Genomic DNA, 20,620 nt, shown 5'->3' with positions numbered 1-20,620 from the left:
TGGATCTGTGGGTTAAGGACCCCGTGTAGACTCAGTGAGGATGTCAGTTCAATCCCTGGCCTTGCTTGGTGGGTTAAGGATCTGCTGTTGCTGTGAACTGTGACGTCAGCTGCAGATGATGGCTCAGATCCAGTGCTGCGGTGGCTGTGGTGTAGGCTAGCAGCTGCAGGTCTGATTGGATCCCTAACCTGGGAAATTCCATATGTAGCTCTTAAAAAAAATATGTATATATACACGCACACACATATATATTTGTGTGTGTGTGTGTGTGTGTGTGTGTGTGTGTAATTCAATTGAATATTATGAAGCTGGAAAAAAGGATAAAAAGCTTTTTATTTACTGATAGGAAAAAATTTTCAGGATAGGTTAAATGAAGATGAAAGGGTACAGAAAAATGTGCCTTGTATTCCACCATTAGGGAAAAAATTAAATGAGAGAAAATAAAGAGTACTCATTTTTGCTTGTTTGCTTATGTTTACATTTTATTTTTTTGTAAGGAGAAACAAGGCATTAATAACAGTGATTGCCTATAAAGGATGTGGAAGAGGGGGAGATGGAATCAAAAGTAAAAAAGAAAGATTCACTACCTTATCCAAAAAGTTAAGTACAAAATACAGTCAGTTTGACCTATTCATAATTAAATTTGTCTTTTGAAGCAGAAATGATAGTGGAGAAAAATATTAAAATATTTAATTTTAATCATTACTACCGGCTTTATTAAAGAAATCAAAATACCACTAAAGTCTACCCAAAACAACACATAAGAACAAATGAAGAGGGGGAAAAGATTCCTTTACTTGTTTTTCCTTTTTGTTACTTATAGTGGCTTTATATTTTCAAAACTATAATGTTTGTGTGTATTCTTTTTTTCCTTTTTTTAGTTGCACTCCTGGCTTACAGAAGTTCTGGGGCCAGGGATCAAACCAAACACAGCAGTGACAATGCTGGATCCTTAACTTGCTTCCCTACCAGAGGAACTCCTGGACTTACTCTTAACAAATCAGTGTTAAATGGCTCTTTACTTTTTAAGGAAAAAGAGGGACATGTACATCAAATTTAAAGCAAAATCCTAATATTTAGCATATTTGACTATATTACCTAGAGCTCATAGTTTATAAGGCGTGTTAGGTTTCCTTCAATCATTAGCTCTCGAACATGTTCTATGATATAGATAAAAGCTGTGTGTGTGTGCAGAAGGTGGAGGGGGAGAGAGACAGAAACATGTGTTTTGGTTTTGACTGGTACCACTTTTTACCCACTTCCTTAGGCAAAAGCCCTAAGTCATTCCTAAGTGTCCCACCATGATCCAGATGATATCCCAGGCCACCACATGTTAACACCCCGTCAGCACTTGGACTTCATCCTTCTGTGGTCTTGTTCCCTGAGCCCCTCATTCTCCACCCAGACTATTGCCAGTTTATGCCAGCCTTGCCTTCTAATCAGATTCTCCTGCAGCTGTCAAAAGAGCCTTCTTAAAATGTTAGTCTGAGTCAGTAATCCCTGACTTATTAATTCAGCAATGGCTCCCATTTCTTAAAAGCAAAACGCAAGTTGTAGCAGAGCCCATGCTAGCTCGTGGGTCCTGGGTGGCACAAGCCAGCCCCATGTGGTCATGGACTCTGCTATGTGGCACCCCTCCACAATGTTCCCTTGTACTCCAGCCTTGGTACCTGCTTCTCCTGGCCAGGAAACAGTGTCCCTTGTTCTGGCCAAATTTCAGGCCTGGCACCACTCTGTCAGTTGGTCTCCACAGCTCCCTACCTGGCATTTCCTTGGCCTCCTGTATTAACTGCTGTTAATACCATCAGCAGGCTTTTAATCAATTCATTTATTGAATCTCCACATTAAAACCTTCAGAGAGGGAAGTGGGCCTTTTAGCTGTATCTCCTTTTTACATCATCTGTCACTGTAAGCAAGACAGGTAGATATCAGTACTTTATTTATTTATTTATTGTCTTTTTGTCTTTTTAGGGCTGCACCCGTGGCATATGGAGGTTCCCAGGCTAGGGGGTCTAATCGGACCTGTAGCCGCCAGCCTACCCCACAGCCACAGCAATGTCAGATCCAGGCTGCATCTGCAACCTACACCACAGCTCACGGCAACACTGGATCCTTAACCTGCTGAGCGAGGCCAGGGATTGAACCCAAAACCTCATGGTTCCTAGTCAGACTCATTTCTGTTGTGCCACAATGGGAACTCCAGTATCAATACTCTTTATGGATGGAAGGGAAGGAGGGGGAGGAAGGAAGGAATGAAGGAAGGAAGAAAAGAGATAGGAAGGAAAGTAGGGAGGCAGAGAAATAGAAAGAGAACAAAGAACTAAGGGAGGAAGGGAAAGAAAAAGAAAAATATTAATTTATTTCCATAATTTGACACATTGTAAGAATTCAGAAGGTGTGGAACAAATAAATATTTCAGTGAATACATCAAGGAAATAAAATCAGCTCTGAACTCATCTGCTCTTATTTTTCATTATCATAGTTTGGCTGCCTCTACCCCCTCCCCATATGAAGCAAGAAAGTGTTGTTCCTTCTGTGCAGGAAGCAGAGACTGGGGGCCATAATGGAGGTGGGAGTGAGCAGCCTACAGGGGAGAAGGCAGCACCTGCCCCCTTAATGCCACACCACAGAGCAGGCTGTTCTGGCAAGACACAGTTTAGGAGAAAGGAGAGACATTTAGTTTTCAGTTACTAAGGGGACCGAATACACAAACTATTAAAAATTGGAAGGTTTTATATATATATATATATATATATGTAAAATTAGTTGCATGAAACTGTTCATTTTGCTAAGTCTGAGCCACTCTGCTGGGGAAAAAAAACAAACAAAACTGTAATCCTTTTAACAGAAAGACATAGACAGGAATTTCCAGAAAACTGGGAGAGGGACAGAGAGGAGAAGACCAGGCAGATTTGGTTGAAAAAGTTCCTCTCACCTGAAACTTTCCCCTCCTCCAAGGAGTGTCCTCCACACTGAGCTTAGGCTGAATCAGTTCATATGACCCTTGTCGTGATGGTCGGAGTCCACAGTATTCAGTGAACCTGGATTTGAACCCTGGCTGCACCTCCGCCTTGGGGTGCCTAACCTCCACTGGCCTCATTTCCTAATTTATCAAATGCAGATAATTTCCCCGTAGGGCATCCATCTTGGAGGCTCTGGAATCCCTACCTGAGTGCCGTTTGTAGAGGGGGCCTCTGAAAACAGCGGCTGAAAGGATTTTTTTCTCACCGTTGCCTCTGCCCTGATGTACTGAACTCAGTGTGCTGCCTTCTTCCCTGTACTCACCCAGCATCCACTCCCCAAAGCACAACTCAAGATTCACTTTCTCTTCTAAGAGCCATTCAGATGCTCGAACACGCATTCTTTCTAACTCCTGTTTTTGACATGATTCATGTGGCCAGTAGGGTATAGTTCCTCTAATTATGTTGTTCTCCTGACAACATGTCCTTTCATGGTTAGAAGGGGGTGTGTCACCATCTGATGGAGCATTGGGTCCTGGAATCTGTGGGGAAAGGTCGCACACCCATGCCTCACACCCACACCCAACACACTCCTGGGCCTGTAGCCTGAGCATCATCTTAACTGGGGATGCAGAGAGCTGGCCTTGCTTGCGGCATGTTCCAGCGTTTTAGGCCACCCTTGGGCACAGACACCATCCCGTCTTCCTGTCCCTTTCACAGATGACAGCAAACCTCGGCTCAGCAGCAGCCCACCCTCGGCCACCCTGGGCAGCCTCCTGGACGACCAGCACTGGCACTCCGTCCTCCTGGAGAGGGTGGGCAAGCAGGTGAACTTCACCGTGGACAAGCACACGCAGCACTTCCGTACCAAGGGCGAGGCGGACGCCTTGGACATCGATTATGAGGTGAGTTGACTGTCTCTGCAGATCCCCAAGCCCCTTGCCTGGGATCCATAAGCAAAAGAGCAACTGAGAAGGTGCGAGGCCCTGACAAATCTTACTCTGGGACTTCTCTTCACCTCCATCTATACCCAGGCAGCCTGGCAGGGAGGAGCCCATGGAGGAGCCTGAGCCATGAGCCTGGGGGAAACACCTTGGCCAATATTGCAGTGACCCAGCAACTCACAAGACATCACCTTAATTGTGTACATTTGAAAATCAGTGAGGCTCCTTTTTACTTTTTAAAATCTCTTTTCTTCCTTCCTTTTTCCCCTTCTTCCTCCCTCCCCTCTTCTTTTTCGCTCTGTCTTTCCTTCCTCCCTCCCTGTCTCTTCCTTCCTTCCTTTTTCTTTCTCTCTCCCTCCCTCTCCCTCTTCCTTCCTGCCTCCTTCCCTCCCTTCCTTCTTTCTTTTTTGGAACCTTCCTTTATCACTGTCTAGTCTATTGGTTGCATTCAGTAGCTCTTCTTTCAAAAAGCAATTTCAGTTAGCTGGGGTAATAGAAAATATAGAAATTATATTAAGAAAGTTATATGTCAAGTATGCCTCAATAAAATAAAAAGAAATTATAAACATAATCCAAAGAAATATAAAATCTGCAAGATAGGCTCTGGTTTTCATTTTCTTTCCTGTGCAAACTTTGGACCAATACACAAGGACTTTCTTGTAGAAATGGCCCAATGAAATGCACCAGTCTGTAATATAAAGAAAGCTGCACAATGTTTTGCAAACTGGTGGCCAAGAGTTACCCATCTTTGCTAGTAATTTAGCACAAGGAGAATTTAATTTGCCCCTATGGTATACCAGGGTCTCTTCTAGGCAATAGAAATTGTAGATGGCTAAAGCAGGATCTCTGAGTTGGAGACAATTAGAATCTAATACCTGAGTCATACCTGAGACACCCACTTCAGAACAAGGAGGTGAAGGGCTGCCTTGGAGAGCAGCCCTGGGCCCTACAGGATGCAGAACAGAGTACACTTGCCTCAACCTTGTAAGCTCTCAGCAGATGATGCTACAGGGTCTGGAAAGAAGAGGTTAGCTTGATGAGGAAGGCAAAAAAGGTAGGCCAGGCCAGAGAGGGCACCGTGCAGGGCACAGGGCATGAGATGTCATGGTCCAGGATCTATGGGATTTGAAACAACAGGCTGGCAGGAGTGTGTTGGAGCCAGCTGGTACTGTCTCAGAAAGCCCAGGTGGTAGATTTTCAGGAATTTTGTAGGATGGTTGGAAAATATAGCCATTATGAAAAATTAAACTTATAGTTCTTATAATTCATCAAAGTATTTTAAAGATAATAAATCCATTGCTTCCTAATTATTTTATTATCTATCTCTGTATCTCTATGCATCTATCTATATATGCTTGAGATATATTACTTCTTTTGCATTTGTCTGGTTGAAATGCACTCTAGTGGATTGCTAAAGTGCACCTTTTCCCAATTCCATGTTTAGTGACATCCACGTGATAGTTTGAAATCCATCACAGTGGGGGTATTTACACCAGTGATATTGGCAAATACTATAAGTCAGGCTTTGATTTATTATTTTATTGATTGTCTAGAGCAGGAATGGGCAGACTATAGCTGGCAGGCCAAGTCTGGCTTGAAGCCTGTTTCCTCCAGGCTAGATGTTAATAATAACTTTTATATCTATAAAGGGTCATTTGAAAAATTAAGAATATGTGACATAGACCATATGTAATTAAGCATAAAAGGATTCAGTGAAAAGTCAACAAAAGCATTTATGAGAATCAGTTTTAAGGGGTTTATAATAAATTTTATGGTATGTTCTGTTAGTGTCTGTAAATTGTCTACACATTGCTGACATAAGTAAAATAACATTAGAATGCATGCGTATGCTCAGACACACATACATATACAGAGGTGTTTGTGTGTCTGGGTATCAGTGTGTGTCATGTAATATTTTATTTTAATTTTTATTGAAATATAGTTGATTTACAATATTGTCTTAGTTGCAGGTGTACAGCAAGGTGATTCAGTTATACATATATATACACATATGTATTTTGTCTTTTTTTTTTTTTTAGGGCCACACCCGTGGCATATGGAGGTTCCCAGGCTAGGGGTCCAATCGGAGCTGTTTCTGCTGGCCCACACCACAGCCACAGAAATGCCAGATCTGAGCTGAATCTGCAACCCACCACAGCTCACGGCAATGCTGGATCCTTAACCCACTGAGCGAGGCCAGAAATCAAACCCACAACCTCATGGTTCCTACTAGGATTCATTTCCGCTGCACCACGACGGGAACTCCCCATATATGTATATATATTCTTTTTTTATTCTCTTTCATAATGGGTTATTCTAAGACATTGAGTATAGTTCCCTGTGTTAAGTAAGTCTTTGTTGGTTATTTATTTTATATACAGTAGTGTTAATCCCAGAATCTAATTTATCCCTCCCCCTTTCATCTCCTCTCTTAACCATAAGTTTGTTTTCTGTATCTGTGAGTCTATTTTAAACAGCCAGATTTTAAAGCTTTATCAACATACCATTTGTGGCAGGGGATTAATGAGATAAAATGTAAGAATTAGGGGAGACCCAGGTGATGAAGGGACATTGAACTATGGGGGAAACGGAGCCTCAGAAGGATATTTTAGTGACATGACCAGTCTTATGTTTTAGAGGAGTCCTTCTGAACCTGTGCTTCAAGGGCCAGCCCAATTGGCACCTCTGAAAATTTGTTAGAAATTAAAACATGCAGGTCCCATCCAAACTTCTGGAATCAGAAACTCTGGGAGGGGCTCAGTTGCTTTTTCTAACAACACTGCACGTGCCTCTGATGCACACTGGCATTTAAGAACCACTCTTTGGAGCTGTTACTCTGAAGGTTCCTCTGGAGCTTAGAGTTGTCTGTAGGTGGACGGAGTGGGTGGATGGACAGATGGTTGGAAACCCTGTTAGGCAATGTCAATCATTAGTGGGAGACATGCTTGGGTGTGGGGGGCGGACACGAGCAATTGAGAGCTTCAAATTTGATGTTTTTCCCCATCATTATCCTGAGCTGTCAGAAAGATCATTTCTTTCTGGAGTTTCTGTTGTGGTTCATTGGTAACAATTCCAAATACTATCCATGAAGACAAGGGTTCAATCCCTGGCCCCACTCAGTGGACTAAGGATCTAGCGTTGCCGTGAGCTGTGGTGTAGCTCACAGATGTGGCTCGGATCTGGCATTGTTGTGGCTGTGGGATAGGCTGGGAGCCATAGTTCCAATTCACCCCCTAGCCTGGGAACTTCCATCATATACTGCAGAAGCAGCCCTTTAAAAAAAATAATCTTCTATTTTGTTCCCAATCTTGGTTTAACATATTGTGGATAAGATAAGCTGGTCATTAACAGAGAATGTGTCACTCTGAGTCAGAAGGCAAGATACCAGGTAGTTTTTTGTTTTGTTTTGTTTTGTTTTTGAGTTGCTGAAAACAGGAAGACTGTGAATATCAACCCCTCTCCTTTGTCAATTTCGTTCAAGTGATTGAAAAAAACAAAAAACACACACAAGATTGAATTTCGAATGGATAAGCAAGGAAGTCCTCCTGTACAGTACAGGGAACTATGTCCAATCTTTGGGGTTAGAAGATGGTGGAAGAAAGTATGAAAAAAAAGAATGTATGTATATATATGACTGGGTCACTTTGCTGAACAGCAGAAATCGAAGGAACATTACAAATAAACTATACTCTAATAAAAATTAAAAAAATAAATTATCTCAAGGCAAAGAAATATCTTCTTTGAGATTGAAGACAATAAAAAGCACACCATCATCAAGTTTCACTAGTTTCCCAGATACATGACTCTCATGGCCTGAGAGCTGGTACTCAAGTTCACCCTGTTGCCTGAAGTAACATTTCTTTTCAAACTAATGCCTGTGGTCTCCAGGGTCGGGAATCTGCATGGAGTCACAGCTAAGAGGCATTGGAGTGAATGTCAGCATCTAGGGAAAGAAATCCAGTGATGTCACTCAGCTTATGAAGCTAGAACAGATTTTTGCTAGAAATGCTGGAATTTTGTAGTGCCTTATAAAAAGTGCTTCCTAGGGAAAACAAAACAAACAAACAAAACACCTTGTAATGTTCCTCTGAAGCAACCTCTGCTTCAGAGAACCCAAGCCCCTTCCAGAATGTGTAGCCTGCTTGCTCATCAGAAAATAAAAGAAGATAGACTTACTGTAACAGTGACCTTAGTTGTTGGCTGCCCTGGATCAGGAGTGTCATGTGTTGGGAGAAGGCTCTTAGACAATTGGAATTCTCCTGCCTTTGAAGATTCACCTTTAAGGCTGTGTGGACAGAAAGGAGCACTGGGACAGGAAACTATGTTGTAATCACCACTTTATCACTAATTAATTGTATAAACCCAGGAAGGGAAAACTCTTAACCTCAGTGACCCAGAAGCAACATTATCACCCTTGTTGGTAAATAAGATATCTGAACCTAAGGTCTGTTTTTTTAATATTGAAGTATAGTTGATTTGCAATGTTAATTTCTGTTGTACCTCCTTTCCCCTTTGATAAACACAAATTTCTTGTATGTGTCCATGAGTCCGTTTCTGCTTCATAAGGAGATTCATTTGTGCCATGTTTTAGATTTCACATGTAAGTGGTATCATATATTTGTCTTTCTCTGACTTAATTTCACTTAGTATGAGAATCTGTAAACCCATTCATATTGCTGCAAATGACATCATTTCATTCCTTTTTATGGCTGAGTAATATTCCATTGTGTATATGTACCACAACTTCTTTATCCATTTATCTGTCATGGGCATCTAAGTTGCTTCCATGCCTTGGCTATTGTAAATAGTGCTGCTATGAACATTGGGGTGCATGTATCTTTTGAATTATAGTTTTCTCTGGATATATGCCCAGGAGTGGGATTGCTGGATCATGTGATAGTTCTATGTTTAGTGTTTTAAGGAACCTCCATAATGTTCTCCAAAGCGGCTGTACCGATTTATACTCCCACCAACAGTTTAGAGGCGTTCCCTTTTCTCCACACCCCCTCCAGCATTTATTATTTATAGACTTTTTTTAACAATAGAGAATCTAAGGTCTATTTTATAGCAATATTGTCTATTAATCAGAATCTTGGTGCTTGGTCTGAGATCTGCCACGGGGCCCTATGCACACATTTGAGCCCTGCTACACCAGGCAGAGGAATGACTGAATTCAGGTCCCCGAGTTCCAGGAACCCATTGTTAGAGCATGTCTGCTGCTCTGGAGTTGGGCCCCATCATTTCTACATCAGGAATAACTACATTATGAAAATCTAGGTTCCTCCTCAAAGTGTAGCTGTATGTGTTCATATCTGGCAAGAGAATATGGTAGCTTTCATTCCTCCATCTCAGACCTCCTCTAGGCATCAATCAGGTGACACAGTGACTTTCTGTGAAGCACCTAGTAGGGGATTCTCTGTGGTCAGATATGTGTAGCTGCCACTTTCTCCTCCCATCTGGAAGACAAACAGGAAAGGGCTCCCAGAATCTTCTGCTGAAACAACAGGGAGCAGGAAGGATGAAGACTCCTTACTTCTAAGTGGAATGTCACTGTATTCACATCACTCAGCCCAGGTGATTTTCCATGCTTGTGAGAAAGACTATAGCAATTCATTTTACTTCCAGTCTGGAGCAGAAGGGTTTCAGAAAAGAGAGAATTATTCTAGGATCTTAGTGAGATTCCATTTTTCCGAGAGTCTCTAACCCCAGAAGTCTTTTCTTACCAAGAGTGCTCAGTGATCCTTTTTCACATAGCCATCTTGCCAGCACCAAAACTATTAAAAACAGACTTTTAAAATATATGATTTATGTATTATCACATCATAAATACTAAAATACATTTAAATATATATATATGTGTGTATATATATATATATGTATATATATATGTATGTATATATTTTTTTGTTTGGTTTTTAGGGCCAAGCCAGCAGCATATGGAAGTTTCCAGGCTAGAGGTCGAATTGAAGCTACAGCTGCTGGCCTATGCCACAGCCACAGCAATGAGGGATTCAAACACCATAGCTCATGGCAATACTGGATCCCCAACCCACTGAACGAGGCCAGGGATCGAACATGCATTCTCATAGATACTAGTTGGATTCATTTCCACTGCACCACAACAGGAACTCCAATATATATATTTAATAAGAATTCTGCTATACAACAACAGGAATTCCAGTATATATTTCATAAGAATTCTTAGTTTTAAAAAATGTAGGAGTTCTCTGGTGGTACAGTGGGTTAAGGATCCTGCATTGTAACTGCTGTGGTTTGGGTCACTACTCTGGTGCAAGTTTGATCCCCAGCCTGAGAATTTTCATATGCAAAGAAAAAGAAAAAAAAAAAGGAGTTCCCGTCATGGTGTAGTGGAAACGAATCTGATTAGAAACCATGAGGTTGCAGGTTCGATCCTTGACTTTGCTCAATGGGTTAAGGATCCAGCGTTACTGTGGGCTGTGGTCGCAGATGTGGCTCAGATCTGGCATTGCTGTGGCTGTGGCATAGGCTGGTGGCTGTGGCATAGCTGGCAGCTGTAGTTCCGATTGGACCCCTGGCCTGGGAACCTCCATGTGCTGTGCGTGTGGCCCTAAAAAGCCAAAAAAAAAAAAAAAAAAAAAGAAAGAAAGAAAAAAACTATATTAAACTAAATCCTCTAAACATTTAAAAGTACATGTGTATACATATGTCTTAAAAAATAAGTTTTATTGAAGTTCCCTGGTGGCTCAATAGGTTAAGGATTGGGGATCATCACTGCAGTGGCTCTAGTCCCTGCTGTGGTGCGTGTTTGATCCCAGGCGTGGCAACTTCCACACACTGTGGGTGTTGCCAAAAATAAGTTTTTTTGAAGTTTGAAAGAAAATATGAGTTAGTACTCTTATAACTAAAGATTGTGGGAGGTCTTTCCAAATATGACATAAACATCAGAAACCTGGAAATAAAACATATGTCAGATTTTGTCCATATGAAATTTTTACAAAACCACATGAGCTGTCACAAAAACACACTGATATCATCAGCCCAATAACTAGAAGTATTTCAATGTTTAATTAATGAATGCAAAGCTCCCACAAATAATTTTTAAAAGGTAACTAATTCCATGGGAAAATAGATAAAGAACATGAATATATAAAAATATACTATTTGCTCTACGATATGTGTAATGATGTTTAGCGTCACTTGTGAAAGGAAGGAATGCAAATTCATGCCATGGTAGTCTTTTACATTTAGACTGCAAAGAACAAAATGTTGTAATGTTGGCATGGATGGGAAGGAACCAGAACTGTTTAATCCATAGTTAGTGGGGCTATAATGAATACAGTATCAAAGAAAGGGCAATATCTTCAGAATTGAAACAGATCTTCAACCCTACACTTTGTTTCTAGGAACTTATCCTACAGGTATAAGCGAATGTGTGCCTTGGGGTATATGACAGGAATAACAGGAGATTGCAGAGTCCCCAGAAGTTCATCAAAAGGGGGTGAATTAAAAGTACGGTAAGCCCTGTATGGAAACAGCTCTGCCAGGGCACTCAGGTGGCCTCACACTTTCCCCATGGGACATGAAGCCATAGCCACGCACACAGCTGACCCGAGTCTTGCAAGATGCCTTATAAATTCCAGAGACACAAAAGGATGGAGCCTGTTTAAGGTGCTCCAAGGCCCCCTCCCACCTGTATCTGTGCATCACATGACATGGCTTAGCTGAAGTCTAGAATCAGGCCAGAACAACTCACACTGGACATCTGGCCCTCACACTGATCACCTGTGTTGTGTGTGGGGCAGGGACCATGGCAGCAGCCCTGTTTAGCTCTTCTTCACGTTGTTGTCTGTGGGAGTCACACATCCCTGCATCTAACACTAGCTCCTTTATCTCTACCCCTGCCTCCGCCAGGCTTTGGCCTTCGGCTCACCTTGTTTTGTGTGGATGCTTGACAAGCCTGTATAGAAGTATTACGCTTCCATTAAAAATAATGAGGTTGCCCTGTATGTTCTGATGTGGAACGATCTCCAATATGAATTGTTCGATGAAAAAAAAATCACTGTGCAGTGTGGTGTAAATGGTATATGTGTTAAAAAAAATAGGAATATATAGACTTGTGAAAGGACACACACACAAATCTCTGGAAAGACACGGATAAGCAGATCAGAATAAAGTGGCATCAGTGAAGAAAATGGCTTTATTCTTTGCTATATACTCTTTGAAACTTTCTGAATTTCATAGCACATGCCATAAAGTATTTTTTTAAACATTTCTTTCTTTCTTTCTTTCTTTCTTTCTTTCTTTCTTTCTTTCTTTCTTTCTTTCTTTCTTTCTTTCTTTCTTTCTTTCTTTCTTTCTTTCTTTTTTGTCTTTTTGTCATTGCTTGGGCCGCTCTTGCAGCATATGGAGGTTCCCAGGCTAGGGGTCGAATCAGAGCTGTAGCCACCAGCCTACGCCAGAGCCACAGCAACTCGGGATCCGAGCCGTGTCTACAACCTCCACCACAGTTCACGGCAATGCCAGATCCTTAACCCACTGAGTAAGGCCAGGGATTGAACCCGCAACCTCATGGTTCCTAATTGGTTTCGTTAACCACTGCGCCACAACGGGAACTCCCACCAAAAAGTATTTTAAGAAGTAACTGAGGTAACAGAACAAATACATGACTTAAAAGATATTCCCTGTATTTACTTCTAAAATGGCTATCTTCATTTATTTGTATTCATAGTTTTTCTTCAGAAACACTTATCACTTTATGTTATTAAATTTACTTTTTTTAAAAAAAACTTAGGTTTAATTGATTTGTAATGTCATGTTAGTTCCAGGTATACAGCAGAGTGATTCAGTTATATACATATTCATTCCTTTTCAGATTCTTTTCCCATGTAGGTTATTACAGAATATTGAGGATAGTTCACTGTGCTCTATGGTACGTCCTTGTTGGTTATCCATTTTATATATAAAATATACTTATTTTTAATTGTCTATCTCTTCCTCCCCAACTCAACCATAGAACTTAAGCTCATCATGAGGGCTGAGATTCCCTTTTCTACTCTAATTTATTTCTCTAGATTTGTGTCTGGTAACTAATGCATACTCAATAAATACTTGCTAAGTAAATTTAAAAAGATTTATCTCTGTGAATTTTAAAGATATCTACTTACACCCTACTTGTCTTCCCATAAGGAGTACCTAATGGGTCCCCATCCTCAGAGGCCACCCGCCGGGGCCTTGCATTACTGTGGGGCTGTTGAGTAGATCCCCTCTTAGAGCACAGACATGATGAAAGCGCTGACCAGACATACTATAGCTATTTATTTGGTGATTGTAATAATTATAGATCACCAGGGAAACTGTTTTGCAGATGATACCATGTGAGAGTATAATTGTTATCCGTGCTTCTTTAATTGAAGTACAGTTGATTTACAGTGTTGTGCCAGTTTCTACCATATAGCGAAGTGATCCAGTCCTGCATGTATACACATTCTTTTTCTCATATTATCTTCCCTCATGTTCTATCACAAGTGATTGGATATCATTCCCTGTACTGTACAATAGGACCTCTTTCCTTATCCCTTCTAAATGAAATAGTTTGCGTCTACTAACCCTAAACTCCCAGTCCTCTCCACTCCCTACCCACTCCCTCTTAGCAACCGCTAGTCTGTTTTCTGTGTCTGTGAGTCTGTTTTGTTTTTGTAGATAGGTTTATTTTTGCCGTATTTTAGATTCCACATATAAGTGATGTCATATGGTATTTATCTTTCTATTTCTGACTTATTTAACTTAGTATGAGAATCTCTAGTTGTATCCATGAATCTCAGTTGAGAGACTAAAGAGAAGGCCTACACGGAGGAAAATAAGTGGAAGAAAATAAAACAAGAGAAAGGTAAATAAGTAGAGGCAAAGTGGAAGGAAGGGGGAAACAGGGAAGAAGACACAACCAAGCTCTTACTTGGCGTGGCAGCTCGTGATGTTGTCGAGTCCCTCAGGCACCTGGTGAGGGAGATGGCTATGTCCTGTATCACAGATATAAAACCAAGACAGGAGTGACCAAAGACCCTCCCACCTGTGCCTCCATAGCCACCGAACAACAGGAAAGGATTTGTACCTAGGCCTGTGTCCCCATCACCAGAAATCGCCTGGTGACCGGGTTTTCTCCCTGAAGGAGGGTAATCCCTTAAGAAACAAGCTCAGGCTCTAGTCATTACCCCAGCCTCTGCATGGCTACAACACTTGGAACCACATTCCTCAGGGCCATTTTTTGTTCTAGCTTTAAATTTAAGATGTGACTTATGGATTTGCTAATGGTATGTTTCCCCAAGTCTTATAATAGTGAGATGTGTATATGGAAAGTCACCTAATTGTGTTGAACATAATGAAGGGAATGTTTCAATGCCAGTGGTATACCCTCAATATCATCATTTTTGTTAACATACCCTAAAAGAATGCATGATACAATCCCTTATCATGTGATTTTAGCTGCTCCTAGAAGTGTGGTGCTAGATTTGAATTCCCAAATAAGACCTTTGGAGGCTGGCTGAATTTAGTCTAAATGATTGTCATCATCCATCAGACCTTATAAAGTTAGCCAGGCCCACTTGAATACTTGTAGGGCCTTGGGAGGATTCTGAATGGAGGCCCCCACAGCGGAGTCCTGCATGTTTAAAGAGTTCCAAGTAGGCTAACAAACCATTGAATACCATCTGTTCTACTACCTTCTTTGACAAATGAATAACATCCCACATGTCCAAGCCCTGTCCAGTGTGAAAACAGCTGGCCCCTGGCCACTGCTGGGACCTGTGGGTCCTTGGTCCACCCTCACGAGGACAGACGGGAGGACAGTTCAGGCCCTGGAAGATGTTTCAGGGCTGTTTAGGGGGAAACTGGGGAGCTGTGTAGGAAGATTATGATTTAGGAGGGTGATGGTCACTTCCTATGGTCATTTTCCCTTGGCTTCCATGTGTGGGGACACACCCCTAATACGGCAGGGTGTGACCAGAGGACAGCCAGAGTGGGGCCCTCTTGTCATGGGAATAGGGGATACTGAAGCTAGCATTTCCTATGAGTTCTTGCTCAAATGCTGGAACGTACAGGATTTAACCCCTTATTCAAATAACCTAAGGTTACAATTTTGTGAATTCATTCAGACAAAAATAAATGAGTGTGGGAGCTCCCACTGTGTCGCAACGGAATCAGTGGCATCTTGGGAGTGCCAGGACGCAGGTTGGATCCCAGGCCAGGCACAGTGGGTTAAGGATCCAGTGTCGTAGAAGCTGTGGCTTAGGTCATAATTGCAGCTTGGATCTGATCCCTGGCCCTGGAACTCCATGTGATACAGGGTGGCCAAAAAGAAATAAATGAACGTGTGTTGAACCAACTGGACTGTGTCAGGCTCTGGTGTCTGTGAATCTGTGAAAAGACACCCCTTTAGAGAAAGGAGACACAGACTAGCAGTGGACCACATTTGGGCCAGGAGCACTCACAGTAGCAATTTGAAAGCTGGTCTGATAAAGCCCCTGGTGGGGAATCTGCTAGTTGATTGAAAGCCTAGGGTCACTCTGGCAGAGGAAATAAGAGGGCTGATTTATGCTATTGAGAAAACACCAAGGGTTTCTGCTGCTGTAATTGTACATCACCTCTTCCTTCCTTCCCCTTCAAGGGGCCAGCAGAGAGGGGCACACTGTGTCAAGAAGGCTGGGATCTTCAGCTTTACAAATGGGAAATTTTCAGACATTCCAAGACAGGTTCTTGCCCCTGGCTGGGTGGTAATTCACTGAGAGGGTTACTGGATGGAAGCAGAAATGGAAGTAGCTGGAGGGGAGGCAGTGTGTGCAATGATTAAGAAGTGGGGCTCTGGGGGAGTTCCCCCGTGGCCTGGTGGTTAAGGATTTGGGGGTGTCACTGTTGTGGCACAGGTTTGATCCCTGGCCTGCAAACATTTGCATGCCATGGGCACAGCCAAAAAAAAAAAAAAAAAGACGCAAAAGAAGATGGGGACCTGGATTGAAGGACTCAGGGGATGGGACTGGGACAGCAGTTTTACCTCTTTGATGTAAGGCCTCAGTCAACCTGCCAGACCTCTGTAGCCCTCGTTTTCTTCAGCTTTCAATTGGAACAAATCGTAACATCTAACTTCAAAGTTATAGCAGAGAGACAGAAAGTAAGCTGTCAGCATAGGGCCCAGTGTATAAAACTAATCAGTCCACGCTATGGTCGTTATTTCTAGAAGAAAACCTTACCTAAGAGAGAGTGCTGAGGCCAAATTCAACTGATGTGTAAGTGGCAATATCTGGGCTTGGGACAGGGGCCAAAGCCGGGGCACAGCTGGGCAGCTGTGGACCTTGCAGACAGGCGGGGAACTTGGGCATGGCACAAACATGGTGTTTTATGTCAACAGGCGGGCCATCCTATTCAACACAGGACTGTGCTGTGTCCCCTTGGATAGCACTTGCTCTTTTCCCTACAGAAATGGAAGCGGACAATTATCCAAAAATAAGGGGACACTGGGAATTTGTGAAAGAATAGGTGAGAGAAGCAATAAAGGAGAGGTAACAATCACCTCCCCTCAGTATATGTCCCCAACGAGGTACACATACTGAGGGACAAAAACAGTAAGACACTGTAGGAGTTCCCCTTGTGGCCCAGTGGATTAAGAAGCGACATAGAATGTCTGTGAGGATGCAGGTTTGATCCCTGGCCTCACTCAGTAGGTTAAGGATCCAGCATTACCACAAGCTACAGCACATAGGTCATAGATGTGGCTCAGATCCTATGTTGCTATGGCTGTGGTGCAGGCCTCAGCTGCAGTTCCAATTCAACTCCTGGTCTCGGAACCTCAAATGCTGAGGGTGTGACCCTAAAAGGAAAGAAAAGAAAAAAAAAAAAAAGAAGAAGATGAAGACACTATATGCATGAACTCTCTAAAAGTTAAAGAGATCAGACATTCCAAAGAAGTTATAAGCAGAGTTCCTAGTGAAATCAAACCGTAGAGCAGAAGCCACAAGATAATGACACCAGGAATGATTTGGACTAACCTCATCTCATTTGGCCCACATAGTAGTTTTCTTTTTTAAAAAACTATTTGGGGAGTTCCCGCTGTGGCTCAGTGGTTAATGAATGCAACTAGGAACCATGAGATTTCGGGTTTGATCCCTGGCCTTGCTCAGTGGGTTAAGGATCTGGCATTGCTGTGAGCTGTGGTGTAGGTCGCAGACGTGGCTTGGATCCTGCGTTGCTGTGGCTCTGGCGTAGGCTGACGGCTACAGCTCCGATTCGACCCCTAGCCTGGGAACCTCCATATGCCGTGGGAGCAGCAAAATGGCAAAAAAACGAAAACAAAAACAAAAAACAAAAAACAAAACAAAAAAAAACCCCTATTTGAATTCAGGCCAAATTTAAATTCAAGAGACACCACAAGAAAATGGGGATCTCTGGTCTCATTTGAAACTTATCCACCTTGGACAGTTCCTCTGGAAGGGCCATAAACTCCACAAAAACAATTCAACAAACACGAAGCTGGCACAAATTTTACAGCGTGAAAGAAAAGACAGCTGCTTGGATCCTTTTTCATATCCATTCCATTACAAAATAGACTATCAGAGCAAATGTGAGACAAATATTCACTAATGAGAAACTTCAAATATATCATACATTCAAGCCTGACAGAAAAAGGAATCTTTCGAGCAAGAAGACTCAAATTCAGACAGGGCCAGAGGAAAAAACCAATAAGGAAGGATGAACTCATTGCCAGGGAAGTAACATCAAAGATTGAAAAAGAGACAAGCAAATGCCAGACAAGAGAAGAGGAGTGAGATCAAAGGAAAGGAGTGTGGCAGCTTCTGGGGCTTCATACATTTAACATCAAAGCAGGCTTTCTCCTGGGATTCATCCAGGCCGAGCCCACCTGTGACACCAAAACCCCATCAGGTTTCCACAGGGACCATGTTGTGCAGTATCTCTGGGTGAAACTTTATAGGCTCACACCTGGTTTTGTTGACCACTAAGATCAATGAACGCCTTGCCGTTCAATTTTCTAAGAATGAGCTAATAATAAGTAAAGTAAGAAAAGAAAGCAGCTCAGGTGACAAAAAGCAGGACACCAAGGTAAAGCAGTTTTAGAAGTAAATAGCTAGTGTTTTCTTTTTGATCTGATTCAACAAATATTTGTTGATTCTATTATGTTTGAGTCATACTTCTTGCATTAAATATTTTAAAAATGAACAAGATGTAGTCTGTGTCCTTGAGGAACTTCTTTTAGATAGATGTTCCAAAACACTCAACAGATATTTATTCAGTGTCTGTGATGTATCAGGCATCATTTCAAGTGCTTGGAATATGTCAATGAAAAGAACAAAAACACCTACACTGTGAGGCTTGAGTTTTAGCAGCAGAGATGAGCTATAAGCAATACACATAACAAATAAATTACCTGATAAGAAAGAGGATGACAAAGGCTATGGAAAGAAGAATAAAAAGAGACCTAGGTAATGGGATTAGGAGTTCAAAGGCTGCAACTTTAGATATGTTGATCAGAGTGGGGATTAATGAGATGATGTCATTTAAACATTATTTGGAGAGATCTGGCATCTGCTCCCCTTAAGCACTAAAACTATTCTGTATTTATGAGCCCATGATCTAATGGAAGCTGGATTTCCAGCTCTGTGATGCTTATAACAAAGGCTTTGGGCTACTTCGTGGGCTACTGAAATGTAACCTCTGTTCAATACCATCACTATCTGCTCTGTCATGAAATGAGCCAGAGTCTAAATGGAAAGGCAAAAATCATCTCACCATCACCCCAATACCACCAAGTCAGTGACTGAAGAGGCTTGTAGAATACAGCCAGGGTTGCCTTAAAAATGAAGATTAATTCAAGGAGACCCATTAAAGTTTAAAGGAAGTACGTGGGCAATTATAAACACGTGAGAGGCAATAAATAGAATGGCTTATATAGCACAGCCACTGAAGTCACTGAGAAAAGCTCCATAATTCTAGGATAGACATTTAGGAAATAAAATAAACAAACACAAACAATAACTTTCGGATGCTGACTGAATAAGAATGCAGAAGAACATGAGCCTGAGACATGCCTCCAGCCTGAAGAATGACAGTATCGGAGTGACACAGAATTTTACACCCAACTATTCAATTACTTGTTTTCCTAAATTTGAAAAAAAAGATGATTGAAAATCGACACTGATCATATACTTAGCAAATTCTTTCCCCCTCCCCTTCTCAAATGAACATGAAGCTAGAAAGGATTGATGGATCCTTTCAAAGGAGGACACCTCATATTTTGTTCCAGCGTTCTGAAAATCTGAAAGCCAGAAGGAAACTAAGGGCCTTGGGGAAAATTTGTCTGTTTATTAATTCACAAAAGAGAAGTTTTTTTGTTTAATTGCTGTTGATATAAAATATTAACAAAATATTGCAGCCTTCAGAGTACAAAATATTAGAAAAGTTAGTATCTATATAGTTATTATTCAGACCTTGTTGAAAATAAAGCCACAAAATAACCATTTTGGAAGAACTTATTAACTGAGAAACTGTTGCTTGTAACAACAATCACATACACAGAAAAGGCTACATGCTAGAAGTCCTTCAGTATGCTTCAGGGTAAGATTTGTTTTTTTGAAGTATAGTTGATTTACAATCCGTTAGTTCAGGTGTACAGCAAAATGATTCATACACACATATGAATATTTAAACATGTATATTCTTTTTCAGATTCTTTTTTTATTATAGGTTGTTACAAGATATTGAATGTGGAGTTCCCGTTGTGGCTCAGGGGTAACAAATCTCACTAGTATCCATGAGGATGCCAGTTTGATCCCTGGCCTTGCTCAGTGGATTAAGGATCTGACATTGCCATGAGCTATGGTGTAGGTTGCAGACGTGGCTGTGGTGTAGGCTGGCAACTGCAACTACCATTAGACCCCTAGCCCAGGATGCGGTCCTAACTGCCCCCTGCAAAAAAAAAAAAAGACACTGAATATAGTTCCTCCTACTATACAGTAGGTCCTTGGTAGGAGTTCTCATATTAATTCAGTCAAGCTATGTTGTTTACATGCAATCAGTGTTATCATCATCCCTATTTTACGTATGAAGGAAATGAACCACACAACAGTTAGTTACTTTGTCCCACTAGTCAGATCTGGGTTTAAATCCAGCCAGAGAAACTCCTGAGAGGGTGATTTTAACCATTTCTCCATGAAAAGCTGAAGATGGATGCTGATAAATTTATGCAATTTTGTAACAACACAAAACAGAAGTTCATTAAAAAGTTTCAAAGTGGAAAAATAAGTGGACAGATTAATTAATAATAATGGTTTAAGTGATGAAAATGCAAAATAAGTTGTGGTTGGCAAAAAAGAAACAAATCTGGGCTTCCTTGGCAATACTCTAAAATTGTAGTTTGAAAAGCTAGATCATTGTAGGGATGCTCTTCCAAGTCCATTAACAAAAGAGACTAAGCATGATACAGTCTACATAGCAAAAAGCATAAGAGACAATAATCAAAAATTAAGAAACACAATAGAATAAAGGAATATTCATCATCTTTATGATTATAGCAATAAACTTAAAATTTTGCTAAATTCCGTCAGGTGGTAAGTAGTCTCATATTGCTTAATAAACAAACACCAGGCATATGTGGTTTGCAGTTAGTACACTTACAGCAGGAAACACCAGAATTATAATTTCAAAGTTGGAATTGGGGACAAAGAAACACCAGTT

The 20,620-nt window shown here is 41.4% G+C and overlaps 1 protein-coding gene across 1 annotated transcript in view; it reads left to right on the top strand.

The window, feature by feature from the left end:
• CNTNAP5 (contactin associated protein like 5) overlaps positions 1-20,620 on the top strand; it is an 865,036-nt gene that overhangs the window by 425,566 nt on the left and 418,850 nt on the right. The window contains 1 exon segment of the mRNA XM_021075830.1: positions 3,681-3,865. Coding sequence (XP_020931489.1) covers positions 3,681-3,865 — 185 coding nt within the window.

The sequence above is a fragment of the Sus scrofa genome, chromosome 15, assembly GCF_000003025.6.
Source record: "Sus scrofa isolate TJ Tabasco breed Duroc chromosome 15, Sscrofa11.1, whole genome shotgun sequence".
Taxonomy (NCBI): domain Eukaryota; kingdom Metazoa; phylum Chordata; class Mammalia; order Artiodactyla; family Suidae; genus Sus; species Sus scrofa.
Note: the sequence above shows the minus strand (reverse complement) of the source record. Positions and strands in the feature narration are given on the sequence as shown.